Here is a 13962-nt window from a genome sequence, read left to right as displayed (position 1 = left end):
TTATAAATTAAATTACTGGGAAATCAAATTCAAAAGTAAAAATAAATTGGGGAACCAAAAATACAATTTTACATTTATTTCTCATATATTAAACTACGTAAATAAAGATTAATTCAATAGCTGATAGGAAAATCTTATTGATAAATGATTTTTATAAACACTCAGTGTTATGGATTATTACTGTACATTTATATATTTTAAGTTTTGAAATAACTTGTCTAAATATTCAATTTATAAAAAAGAATTAACAATATTAAAATTTGTCATGTAAAACTATCAACACTGATTATTACTTTCATTTGTAATACAAATGTTATCACATTATCACGGAACTAAACCTAAGCCATATTGTGGGACAGTGTTTGGATAACACATAATATTAATTCTACCATACAAAATTATGATAATACCATAAAAAAGTAAAAATGACTATTTGTTACTTTACTTTTTTATTATGAAAGATTTATTTTTCTCACTACGAAGCCATTTCAAGCACATCATAAGTCCCTCCTCATTGGTTTACTAGTGATTTTTTCTTAGATGACAATAATATTTTTCTTTCGATGAGGAGAATCTTAGAAGCACTTGATATTATTGGAGAATTGAGATAGTGTGATATGAATCATGGTATTTGGTCAAGCGGGGTTGGGGGGGCTGGATCTTGGATGATACTTGTTATTAGTTAAGTACTCAAGTCTCAAGGTTCGTCTCCGTGTTCAGCATAAAAGGGAAAAAAAATCATCTGCGTGCACGAGACATTTGGCAGATCAACAACTTTGGTAAAGACAGAAAGTAGTGAGGAAAGAATAGAAAAAGAAAGGTGGTGTGAGTGGAAAAGAAATTTGATAGGGAAATAAATAAATAAAAAATAAATAAGGTGTTATATTCTTGAAAAACACCAATAAAGGTGATTTTGGGCGTATATCATGAACATTGAATTGAAAACTATTAGACATTTAAGTAAAATCAATACTATTATTTTAGATAATGATAGTTGAGATTTCTAAAATTATATAGCTTTTTGGCTTGATAAAAATCTATGTCAAAACACTAGTGGACTACCAAATAATGGTACGAAAATCTTAACCAACAACTAGCAACCATAACAACTAATAAAACTTGCAAAACAAAACCTACCCAACGGCTATTTAAGAGGGAAAAAAAAAAAAAAGGCCACCTAACGGTACTATATTTGTCAAGATCAGCAGCATTCTTAGCCACATTGAATTTGATGGAAATCTCTCAAATAATTTGATTAGCTTGTTGCTTGTATTCTTAATTCGCAATTAATGCTTACAGACTAAAAGTGTGATGAGTGATAGAATAAAATAATTGAATATTTTTTGGGAAAATGTTCCGAGAGAAAAGAAAAAAAAATACTACTATAAAAAAATATAATGTGATAAAAAAAAATTGCCAATTGCACAAACGCCCTATTGGGGTGTCTAAAAAGTATTATTCTATTTTTTATGGTTTTCTTTAATACAAAACTATTGAATATCAAGTGCTTAACATGCAATCTTATTTCTCATGTAATGTGTATTCTACAATAATGGACTTTATTCTAATTCTAGATAATAATATATAATGTTGTTTGTCGCAGGTGGCCTCATGGGAAATGGTTGGAATCAAGGACAACACCAAGATGAACATATACATAGACACGTATAATATGCATATGTGATCCAATTTGAGATGTAAAAATCTGAAAAAAGATGTATTCTAATAGGTAGCAGGCAGTAAAATATATATTATATAGTGTGTGTGCAGGAACGTGGCCAGATCATAGCTAGAATAAGGGAAAATGAGGGACAAAGTTATATGGTCCTGGGAATATCAAATGCTCATCATGCCACTTCCACAGAATTCATGTGTCCATCCGTGTGGTGTGAAATGAGAAGTGCAGTATTACCATTTGTAACTTTTTAAGTGTAAAATATAATAATAATAACCAACGGTGTACGTACTGTGTATGTGTACTACAGTGACTGTCTGTAACAAATGCTTGCTTTTTCGGCTTTCCCCACCCACCTCTCTGCTCTCAGTTTTCACAGTACTTCTCACCACACTCTATTATCATTCTTTGTTCTTTTCTTGGCTGATGAAATATATCTAATGAATAGTTTTACATAAAACCTTTTTCTTTTAATGAGATGATAGGGGAAAAAAATACCCTTACATTATCAAACTGAATGTTTATAACATATTCAAAAGATTCTTATGTAAATCAAAATTGCAAATAGTTTTATCTTGTTACCATTACTCAATTGTTCCTTTGACGTGAAAGTATTTCTTCTTCAAGAAGAGTTACTAAACAAGATCTTATGCATGTTTGGATTGTTGCTTTAGCAACTTCAAACTCTGTTCTAAAAAAGATGTAATCCTTGGTTATTTCTGCGGTAGGGGTGCATCAGGATTTTGTGCTATCACAATTCAAACATGCATATGCTCTTGGTAGTGTCATGGATAATCAAATTTCCACTATAAAAAAATTACTTTGGATCCTTATCTAATATTTGATGAATATTAGTACATAGAACTATATTTGAAACCAATCCACAATCGTCTCAAAATGGTAAAATGTATATGAAACGGTATTATATTTCAGATATTATTAACTTTGTTGTTAATTATGATGTTTTACAATGTGAAAGGTAAATAAAAAAAAAAGAGTAAGTTATTAAGGGGATCCAAGAACAGAACATGCTAAAAATAGTTTTGAAATTAAAAAAAAAAATGATGGTTGGGAGTGGCAGTTAGGAAATAAAAAGGGAAAAGAAGGGTGGTTGTGAAAGACATCACATGGGAAGGGGGAAGAGAGGAATAGGATAGGGACGAGGTGAAAAGAACAAAGAAGAAGGTGCAGCGCACGTGACTACACTCTCAAAGCTTCGCAATTTCATGCCTCCAATCATCGTGGTTGCTACCCAATCATACTCAACATTTACTTTCCTTTCACCACACGCGCCTTACTATGCTATTTTACTACTACAAAATATAAATCTACAATTCTTTCATGTTATACCAATGAGATATACTTTGATTTGATTGAGCAAAATACTTACGTGAATGTTTCTAATTTTTACGAATAAAAAAATATAATTTTTTCGTGTTAATGTATATCTCCTAATTTTACCATTCTGCACACTAACTGATGGGAGATTAATCTAATCTAATTAAATATTTCAAATTTATATCATAATATAATCCTCATTTTTCTGATCGCGACTCTCCCTAAACTAACATGGCATTGACACTGACGAGATAAGAAAAAAAAGAAACACATATCGAATTGAATTCTCCTATTGCTTTTTAATTTTTCAATTTCTCACTGAAATTTGAACAGTGACTCTTACCAAATTGCCTATGAGAATGGAAGACATGTGATTAGCACCATCAAAATGATGAATGAATCAGCCACAAATTTTCAAATGTTTTGCATGGGGTGGGGTGGGGGTGGTGTTTGCAAAGAAATTGTTAATATTTATATATATTTGTTAGTGATTGAAGCTATGCAGATAAAATATGAAAGTAAGATAAGTTGTATTAATGCTAAATTATAAAAGTTTAATTTTTATATACTTTTAATATAGATTTATATACTATCAACAGATAAAAAATTACATTATATATTATTTTTAAATTAATTAATTTAAAAGTCAATAATTTTAACATGCATTATAATTTATTATTAGATGAAAATACAGAAAAAAAAAACGTAATCAATGTATAAGGACTTACCAATTGATGTAACCAGTTTTGTAAAATAATTAATATTTTTCATTTCATAAACAAGAATAATAAAAAAATGTTATTCCTTTCGAAATATTCATTGAACAAAATAATTTGAACATCACCATGTTTTGATTGGAATAAAGAAATATGGACCTAAGAATTTAAAGGTATAGTTGGCCAAGAAAAAAAGATATAAACGTATGAGAAAGAGAAGTGTGCAGGCGCACGCGCATGAAAAGGAGAGTAGAAGCAGGATTCTGAAACAAGCATAGGGACCCATTTGCGAAGGACTGTGCCGTTTACTATGCTTCCCACGGAAATCATAGAAATCTGCGCACATGTAACGCGTGGCAGAGAAAAGGATTGATTGCCTTTGTCAAAATATATTATCAAAACTAGTCTTAGGTTTATTTGAGATAATAAAAAAGATTGGTATAAAATATTTTTATAGTAGTATTAAATATCTTAAAACCATTAAGTATTTTTTAATGATTAAGAATATTTAAAAATATATGAAATGTTTTATTTCACATTATCATAACCCCAAAGTAAAAAAAAAAAAAAAAAAATCTTAAACATAATAAGGCGCGGTAAGGTATCACCAAGCTAATAGAATTATGTTAATCATTTGCTTTCCACATAATGCACACAAACTAGCACAACTAGACCCAAATTAATTTGAAAATGAGAAATGTTAAAAAATACAGTAATTTTTATAAGATTTTAAAAAATAATTAAAATATATTTTTCATCTATATAAATAGTAAAATATTTAAAATTTATTCTGTAATATATTTTTCATTCTTACATATGAATTTTTATACCTATTATACATATAACTAATATAATATGATTTTTTTATATCAATTATATATATTGTGATATTTTTTTATATCATTGTATATATAACTAATGTAAAAAAATCATACACATGAGTTTGGATGTTGGAACCTTATCCCGAACTAAAAAAATAACATTTTAATTTTATGAGAACAAAAAATTTATAAAAAAAATTAAAATAAAGAATTTCAAAAGAAGAAAATCATATTTTAACATTAAAACATCATACGTTATACTTTGATAGTAGTAATTATTATTTTTTAATCGATACTGTTATGACATTCATTAGTTGGACCCTTGATTAAATTTTAGTGTGAAGTCATATTGCTGAACACTCTTTAAACATCTCAACTCAAGTCACATGCAATAAGAGAAAGCATTTAATACGAATAGGTTTAGAGGTGTGGTCCAGCTACATGGAAACCCACTCAAAGAGAGAAGCACGCACAACACACTTCGTATGATCCTAACTTCAAAGTTGAATGATAATCAAATTAATAAGTGGGTCAAGGTTACTTCAAAAGAAGGAGTTTGACCACACATTTACACATCTTGACAAAACTGATAGTACTAAGAACGCATTATGGAAAGGCGTCTATGAAAAGCAGATAGTGCAATAATAAGTATATTTTTATGGACTTACATTGTTGAGCACTTTAACTTTGTCTGGCATTTTGGGTTTTTCTGCGTGAGGCCCTGTTGAGGTAAAGCCAATGCCGTAAAGCGATCAATGAGGCTTTTTAAGGTACCTTTACATTTTTTTTTTCTAAACGATGATAACTACTGAGTTGATTAGTGGAATACAATACAAGAAAAACAAGAAAAGGGATGGAGATCTAATTTAATGCTACAAAGTACAAAATAATTGTTTTTCCTTCCATCCTTTTCTTTCCACCCAGCTGGTTTGGTGACCACTGCTAGGGCTTGTCAAAGTGTCTATGCAGTCCATGTTAGATTGTGTCCCACCAGACCGTAAATAATTGAATAGTTGTATCCAAGTGAGGTTACAAGTTTTAATTTATTAACATATGAATCATGTATGCCACACGTGATCAAGAACGAAAGATAGTGTTTTCGTAACAGTTCAAATAATTAAAAAGTAAGCAGACAAATGGCGCCCGATAATGTTCCTAAGATCTGGCCATTTCAACAACAAATGATGCCTACCTCTCAGCTCCCAAGTAGCACAATAGGTTAATACAATGAACAAGCTTTCTGCTAATAATTCAGCAATGTTCTCTTTTGATGTCACAATTCAAGAGAACATGAATTGGCTATTGATAGTGAGTACAATTGACACATGGGGGTTATGAAGGTATAACGTCAATATCATCACCTTCCACTACACAAGTGGACATGACTAAAACTAGAACAGTTGTAAAGGTAAAGAAAGGACATGTGTCACACAAACTTCTCAATCAATTTACAGATTTTTATGACCGGATGTTCTTATTCTGAATCAAGATTTACAACAAGTTCCACTTTCTATAGAGTGAAAACCCAGAAAAAGCACCTATCAATCTCTCAGTAAAATGTGGAATAATCCATTGCAAAAAGAACTCAAGAATTGAAAAAAAAAAAAAAACTAGTTTAACCAACTATGTGATCAGCTTCAGGCGTCAATCAATTTCCAGTACTACTTTACCTGGAATGAGCTTCTTGTCTTTTGCCTCGTGAGCTTCTTTTACTTGTGCTATGGGAAACGTTTTATACACAGGTATCTTCATCTTCCCAGCTTCACATAGTTTTCGAATCTCAGTTAAACCCTCTAAGTCATCCCTCATGTATGTCCATGAGTATTCTGTATCACAAGAAAAGAAGGGGATTAGGCTTCACATTCTTGTAAAAACTTTCACAGGGCATTTGCCAGCATGGGTTAAAACAAGAAGCAAGTAAACACCACCCTCGGTTTCTAACTTATGAAGGAACCAAGGTACAAAATTATAATTATGATCAACAGGGAATGCCATGCACAGAAGTAATTATAAAGAAAGATTGAGTGAGCAACTGTTAAATCATCAAATAAATGTGTTTTTAACTTTTTCTACAAGGAAGCTGGGGATGCGACACAGGATTTGATTTCAGCATATTTCAATCTTGCTCCATTTAATTAACAAGCAGCAAAAAGCTTGATATCAATCTCACAGGCGACAATTGACTATCTTCTCATAGATCCCTATTTTTGCCAAAAAAAATGCAAAGATATCATTTATGAATACCTGATATCTGGAAACACCTGAAGCTAAAAGGTTTCACAAAGGCTTAATCTGGTTATCCCATATACATTATAATTCAGATGCATCTTTAAGTTGTATGATACACAGTTGGAGTAATTCAGATGCATCTTTAAGGCTTAGTTGGGTTATGTCTATCAGTTACCAATCTTGTTTCTTTGCTGAAAGTTTAATTCTAAGATGTGTAATTGTACAACGCTGAAGATTATTGCAGCTTGCGTAGTATAGGCTTTTGCCTAAACAGGAATACTAGAATCAGAGTATGAAGAAATCACAGCAGAACCCATTTTCACAATTTTTCTAATTCTTTCATTCAGTTGGGTTCAGCTCCAAATTTTATCAATGCTTTAGAAATTTAGAGTTCTACTTAAAAACTTTTCCTCCAAGGTGAGATAGGGGGCAGGAGAAAATTTCCTGTGACACTTTCTTAGATTAAACACAAGCATTATGTCAATCAGCACAGCAGAACCCATTATTTCTTACTGTTTCAATACCAGTTCTATCAATGTCAAACAGAAGATAGAATTTACAAAGGAATTAAGTGACATACTTGAAGGTGTCAAAGAAAAATAACATGTGATAGTCTGGAAATTTCTACCTATTCCATGAGAAAATCGGTATAGAAGCTGCTTTTTCAATAAAACAGCTGTAGCTGCTGGAAGCCCAATAATCAGTCCATATCTATCAGACAATGATGCTGCCTCACCCTTCAATGAAATAGAAAAAATAGAAGATTGAAGCAAAGATGTTGTTTTTTAAAGAAAAACATCTAAAAGGTCATTCTGGCAATGAACTGAGTACATCTGCAAGTGTGATAAAGATGAAAAGTTGATAAACTTTCATATCCTACCTGAAGTGTCATGTAGTGTCCACCCCGTTTTAGAAAATTAATGCCCATCCGTTCTGTCTCTGGCATACCAATAGTGTCCAAAACAGCATCAAACTTTCCCTTTATAGCCAATTCAACATCCTGTCAATCCAGAATGAAGTTACAAGACAGGTCAGATCTTATGCAAGATGCACTAGAATAAAGCATAAGCTTAAAGACCAATTGTCTTTGAATTTCAGTAAATTTTTATTCAGGGGATGATTGTACTATTCCATCAACTTACTGGATGATTATAATATAGGGTTATTAGCTTTGGTACTATATTATTTCTAATTTTATATTGAGTTAGAAGTATTCCACTAATTTTCGTATATCTAGGTCTTGGGTTGCACGTGGGATTGGGGTTTATGTTAATCAGGTCTTATTGGCTCATATTTTAATCCTTAAATTTTACTTATTGGTAGTATTAGGGAGTCTCAATCCTTGTGGGATTAGGATTTATTTTCATTTCTTGGAGAATAAGTTAAATTAGGATAATGACTTAGTTGTTATTGCTGTTCTATATAAATGTAATTGAACAATTAAAACTAAATAGATAAATTTATTTAGATTATTAAACCCCAATTGCCATTCCCATGTCCTCACTTATCTGCATATTATAATTATTTTCATTATCTTCCCAATTACTATAAATTTTATTTTAAGAAAAAAATAATTCATTTTACCAATGAACACACATTTGCCACATTCATCAAAAGCCAACTATCAACTCTTTTAAAATGTCTGTTTTATCTTCCATTCTAGCACTTATTTTCTGTTTTTTTATCAAAGGCTAACCAGTATGTTATGCATAGTTGTTTGAAAAACTTCAATAGCAATGTTCGTCATAATTGAAATATTTGAACAATTGACAGGAAAAGTGACACAAAGAAGATTCCACACCACCTCAGCAATATAATCAACAGCCTGCTCTGCACCAGCAGCTAACAATCTGTCTACACTTTGACTTCCACAAGTAGTTACAACAGAGCAACCAGCAGCTACTGCAAACTGAACTGCAGACAACCCTACTGCTCCTCCACCTCCTACTACCAATATCCTTTGTCTGTTTGAGATAAGCTAAAGTATATAAGTGAGTGGAACGAGAGCTTTTAGCAAGCTGAACATATAGTGGGAGACAAAAATACAAAAAATGAAAATTCTAAATGAACAGAAAATATATATGCAAAAATCAATTTTCACCAATAGAAAGCATAATCTCATCAATATAAACATACCCCTCGCTTATTCTAGCAGTACTTTTTAGAGCACGCCAAGCTGTCAATGCAGCAAAAGGAATGGCACTTGCTTCCTACAAGATTAAAAGGAAAAAAGAAAAAAAAAAGTTAAAAGAATGGCTCAAATAAGTAAACAGGGGGAAAAAATATGGTCGATTGTAGATGTAGAAACCACTAATTATTTTGAAACAAGTAAATTATAAGTGTGATGGTAAAATCAATGAATGTATTGGACATAAACAGGCAAAGATTATTGTTATACCTAAATAATTTTTCACATATATGTAGTAATCCAAAATATTGCATGATCTATAGTAAGGTTCATCCCACCTAATGCACACGTCTAAACATTTCCATCTAGCAACAGATCTCAAAATAATGATGTTCCTCCAAGTACTGGCAGATACATAATGAAAATCTAATTACTGCTATGAATTAATCACTGTAAATTAAATCCCTCACTATTGCAGAACCTGTGCATCATATTGACTGCAACAATACAGCTCTGTACTCCAACATATTTCACTTCTGTATTGACCATTGGTTGCTCTTCTTTAATCAATGAGAGTTTCATTTCCCTAGTCTACCCAGTCCCAAGATAATGGCACAAGAAAGGTACATATACAATCATCACAAAGAGAGCAAGATCCTACACTGCAACTCATTCAAAGCACATTTTCATGGTTTGGTGTCATTTACTTAGACTAATCCTGACAACAGATTTATTCATCAAATCAAGAAGTTAGAAACAGCTGGCCTAAAAAGGATGAAGAAAATATAGAGCACACACAGAACTGAAATGGAACAGAAACATCATGTTCCATCCTGCTCTCCATGGTTCCACCATTATAATTAGAACCAACATATACTACTTTGTATATCACCATGTCTAGTTCTGTTCTATTTTTAAAATGCGCAATGCAAACATATAATAAAATTTGAATCCAAGTCTTGTGTGCCATTTTAACAAGTCTACTACATGCAATCACGCACTCAAAGTTACGCATACACCAAGGATCATCAGAGCAACAAATATGAAATTCAATAGACCTAATTAATGAGTAACCACGAAACTACAACATACCACATGAGTAAGTGAATCTGGTTTCGGAGTAACCTCCTCTTCGGAGAGAATCGCGTAATCTGCGTAAGTGCCTCTCACGGCAGTGGGATGCAGAGCCCCGAAAACCTGCTCTCCCACACTCACCAACCTCACCTTATCTCCGACCGCCGCAACCTCGCCGCTGACGTCACGCCCCAAAATGATAGGCAACAGCCGCTCGAAAATGGAACGCCCGTAGCCAGCACGCATCTGAAACAAGCAAACAATCAGCTCAAGAAAATTTCAAAACGGTTAACCGAATTCTCGAAAAAGTTCACGAAATTTTCAAAAGAGGTCAAGGAATTATCGAAACGGTTCAAGAAAAGCAATGCAACAGTTCAAGAAATTTTCAAAAACAACTAACTTACTCGGGTGTCCAAGGGGTTGACGGAGACGGCGCGCGCACGAACGAGGACATCGTGCGACTTGAGCGGAGGGACTGGCACGTGCGAGCGAAGCTGGAGGAGGTGAGGCCCGCCGAAAGAGGGGAGAAGAACGGCTCTGCAATCGGACACGTAGGATTTGAGACGGTGGTAAGTGAAAGCAGAGGGCGTGATTCGTGTGAAGTCGCGATTGCTTGGGATTCTCATCTTTTTCAACTTTAGGTGAATGCGATTTTCAGAGTATTAGGGTTTAGGGTTTGTTTGGAGAGTGGAATTTGACGAGTGTGCTTGCATGAGAAAGAAGGGGGAAGTGGAACGTGTCTGTGTTTTGGCCCGCAGAGATGATGGCTGTGTTTCGTTGCGTTTAGACAACGTTACTGTTAATGACACCCACGCTTAGGGGTGGAAATAGACCAAAGTCTAATCTACTATAAATTTTTGAAGCGTGAGTTTTGCCTTTAGTCTATTAAAGACTTCTATTTTAACTCGACTTGACTTTTTTAAGAGTCACCTGATTTGATAGTCTTCTTAAAAATATTCTTCACAATAAATATTTAATATTTCATAAAGTAAGAACGTAGTAGGAAAGTTAAAGAAAAATGAAAGTTGATAAAAATAATGAAGAATATAAAAGAGCACATGACTCACACCTTAAAGTCTTACTTGATTATAGGAATAACATAAATGTGTAATCAAAGTCTTATAATTTTAAAAAAAAAAAATTGTATCCAAAAAATAATATATATATATATATATATATATATATATATATGTTAGCCTATCAGGCTTATAAGGCTTTTTGATAAGTCTAAGCCTGGTTTATTTAATTTAATAGGCTTTTAAAAAAGTCTGAACCTAACCTTTTAATTAAATATGTCAGTTCAGGTAAGGCTTTATGTAGATCAGGTCGTAGGTCCCTGTCGGCCGGTCTGACCTATTTCCATCCCCACGCTAAATACTTGGAGAAATGATGTGTTGCAATAACGTTGTTAAAAAATAAATTAACTTAACTGTTAAGACAATTATTTCACTCTTCTGTGAAAAAAAAGACAATTATTTCACCTCTATTAATTCAGTTATTACTGTTTTTGGTAGGTTTAATAATTAAGTTAGTTATACCTCATAAAAAAAATATAGTTTAATGACTTCTTCAACTTATTTATAACTCTCTCTAGATATTTATTATTTTTTTTATGGATAAGAATAAAAAAGATAAATATTAAAAGATTTATAATAATCCTCTCTAACTACGCATTAGTGGCCATTGTATCTTATTGTTAAAAGAATGTTAAGTATAAAAAAAAATATCCTTGAAAAATTCGTAAGAAACACATTAGTCTTACAATTAAACTACAAATAAGTTGTAGGGTTTAGGGTTTGTTGGAGAGTGGAATTTGACGAGTGTGCTTGCATGGGAAAGAAGGGGGAAGTGGAACGTGTCTGTGTTTTGGTCTGCAGAGATGATGGTTACGTTTCGTTGCGTTTAGATGATGTTATTGTTAATGGTACCCACGCTTAGGGGTGGGAATAGACCAGGTCAGGCTTTGAAAGGTCTGAGCTTAGCCTACGATGAATTTTTGAGGCCTGAGTCTCGCCTATAGCCTATCAAAGACTTTTATTTTGGTTTGGCCTGACCTTTTTAAAAGTCTGACCTGACCTGATAGTCTTCTTAAAAGCATTCTTCACAATAAATATTTAATATTTCATGGAGTAAGAACGTAATAGAAAGGTTAAAAAAAAAGGAAAGTCAATAAAAATAATGGGGAATATAAAAGAGCACATGACTCACACCTAAATTATAATTAAAATCTTACTTGATTATAGGAATAACATAAATGTGTAATCAAAGTCTTATAATTTAAAAAAAAATTAATTGTATCCAAAAAATAATATATATATATAGGTCAGCCTATCAGGGTTATAAGGCTTTTTGATAAGTCTAAGCCTGTTCTATTTAATTTAATAGGCTTTTAAAAAAGCCTCCGCCTAACCTTTTAATTAAATAGGTCAGTTCAAGTGAGACTTTATGTAGGTCAGGTCGTAAGCCGACCTGACGTATTTTCATGTCCACGCTAAATACTTAGAGAAATGATGTGTTGCAATAACGTTGTTAAAAAATAAATTAACTTAACTGTTAAGAAAATTATTTCACTCTTCTGTGAAAAAAAAAGACAATTATTTCACCTCTATTAATTTCAGTTATTACTGTTTTTGGTAGGTTTAATAAGTTAGTTGTATCTGATAAAAAAAATCAAAGTTAGTTATAGTTTAATGGCTTCTTCAACTTATTTATAACTCTCTCTATATATTCATTATTTTTTTTTATCGATAAGAATTAAAAAGATAAATATTAGAAGATTTATAATAATCCACTCTAACTACGCATTAGTGACTATTGTATCTTATTGTTACAAGAATGTTAAGTATAAAAAAAAAGTATCCTTGAAAAATTCGTAAGAAACGCATTAGTCTTACAATTAAACTACAAAAAATTTCAAATATAGAAACTAAGCAAAGTATGAAAAAAATTGGCATTCCTCGTTCAATTTATGGAAGTTCTTCGAAAGCAGAAATTTATCATCAAGTAGTATTTTTCTAGTGTAAACAGGCAGAAAATAATTTATGTAGAAGCTTCTGACGTTAAAATGGAAAAGTATGCATTCTGCTCCTTTTGTGATTCGGTGTAGTAGACTGGTAGTGACCCTCATACCATGATGTTCCATCATCCATGGTTAACTAATCTTACTTTGTTGGGAGCAAATGATAAGTATTTTATACAATGGAACATAAAATGGGAGGATCATATTAAATTAAATACCTTTATCCGAGTTGAGAATGAAAGTACCATTTCAATTTTGAAGTATCTAACGCAAATGATGTCTAGGTAGTCGTTTACAAAGCATTTTAGAAGTGTCTACTCTTCTATATGCTTAATAAACAGTTGGTTAGTTGTAAACTACATAAACTTTGTTTTGAGATTTGCCAAAAAGGTGCATGTGAGATCTTTGAAAACATGAAGGAACTTATAAAATTTTTACAGTAAGGCTATTTAAATGCAACTACCGCATTAGTTTGAGTAGACATTTTTAAAATTGATTTTGAAAGCAATTAATTTTAATTAAAATTGATTTAAAAGTTAAGTTATGTTTGGAAATTTTTATTCTGAAATCAGGTTAATAATCAAATTCAATGAAGTTACCTAATTCTAAATATGCCTTTTAACTCAGTGCCAAGATGTGTTTTAAATGAAATTTTCACATTAAATGTATGAAAAACGCAGGTCTATTTTATGGCTTCTACTTGACCTAAATTAAATGACATTTTATATCAAATCAAAACATGCATTCAATCAGTTTTAAATTTAGAATCAATTCCATAACATTAAACCAAGCATGTTTTATTTGTATCAAAAATCACATTGCCTGATATTTCCAAGTTATTTTAGATAATCCAATGAAAATCCTAACTTAATCGATTGGATAGAAGCATCTCGATAGAAAATAAATTGAGTCACGATAAAAACTTCTCTAACCCCGAACCTGTTCTCTAAAACAAGAAATAA

General features: G+C 31.9%; 1 protein-coding gene across 3 annotated transcripts; it reads right to left on the bottom strand.

Annotated features, from left to right (window-relative positions):
• Positions 1-5989: 5989 nt before the first annotated feature.
• On the bottom strand, positions 5990-10796 carry LOC100801185 (reticulon-4-interacting protein 1 homolog, mitochondrial). Of its 3 annotated transcripts, none has more exons than XM_003541782.5 (7): positions 10386-10796; positions 10000-10227; positions 8916-8989; positions 8584-8743; positions 7660-7779; positions 7408-7516; positions 5990-6376 (listed from the first exon to the last, which is right to left on the bottom strand). In XM_003541782.5, exons 1-7 carry the CDS (start codon positions 10605-10607, stop codon positions 6195-6197), a joined length of 1095 nt encoding a protein of 364 aa, XP_003541830.1. In that variant the 5' UTR covers positions 10608-10796; the 3' UTR covers positions 5990-6194. The 3 variants fall into 3 exon arrangements, with proteins under 3 accessions (XP_003541830.1, XP_014621379.2, XP_006594749.1); XM_014765893.3 differs by having other exon boundaries at positions 8581-8743; positions 10386-10793; XM_006594686.4 differs by lacking the exon at positions 5990-6376 and adding an exon at positions 6383-6751 and having other exon boundaries at positions 8581-8743; positions 10386-10793.
• Between the last annotated feature and the right edge of the window lie 3166 nt (positions 10797-13962).

The sequence above is a fragment of the Glycine max genome, chromosome 13 (genome assembly GCF_000004515.6).
Source record: "Glycine max cultivar Williams 82 chromosome 13, Glycine_max_v4.0, whole genome shotgun sequence".
Taxonomy (NCBI): Eukaryota; Viridiplantae; Streptophyta; class Magnoliopsida; order Fabales; family Fabaceae; genus Glycine; species Glycine max.
The sequence above is the reverse complement of the archived record's forward strand: the minus strand, read 5'-3'. Positions and strand labels throughout refer to the sequence as shown.

What these genes read in the sequence shown, in the direction of transcription:
- LOC100801185 (XM_014765893.3), bottom strand. Translation starts at nt 10,607, where the DNA reads ATGAGAATCCCAAGCAATCGCGACTTCACACGAATCACGCCCTCTGCT. An exon ending in GACACTACATGACACTTCAG is followed by an intron (nt 7,517 to 7,659) that starts GTAGGATATGAA and finishes ATTTCATTGAAG; the next exon opens with GGTGAGGCAGCATCATTGTC. An exon ending in CCGATTTTCTCATGGAATAG is followed by an intron (nt 6,377 to 7,407) that starts GTAGAAATTTCC and finishes CTTGTGATACAG; the next exon opens with AATACTCATGGACATACATG.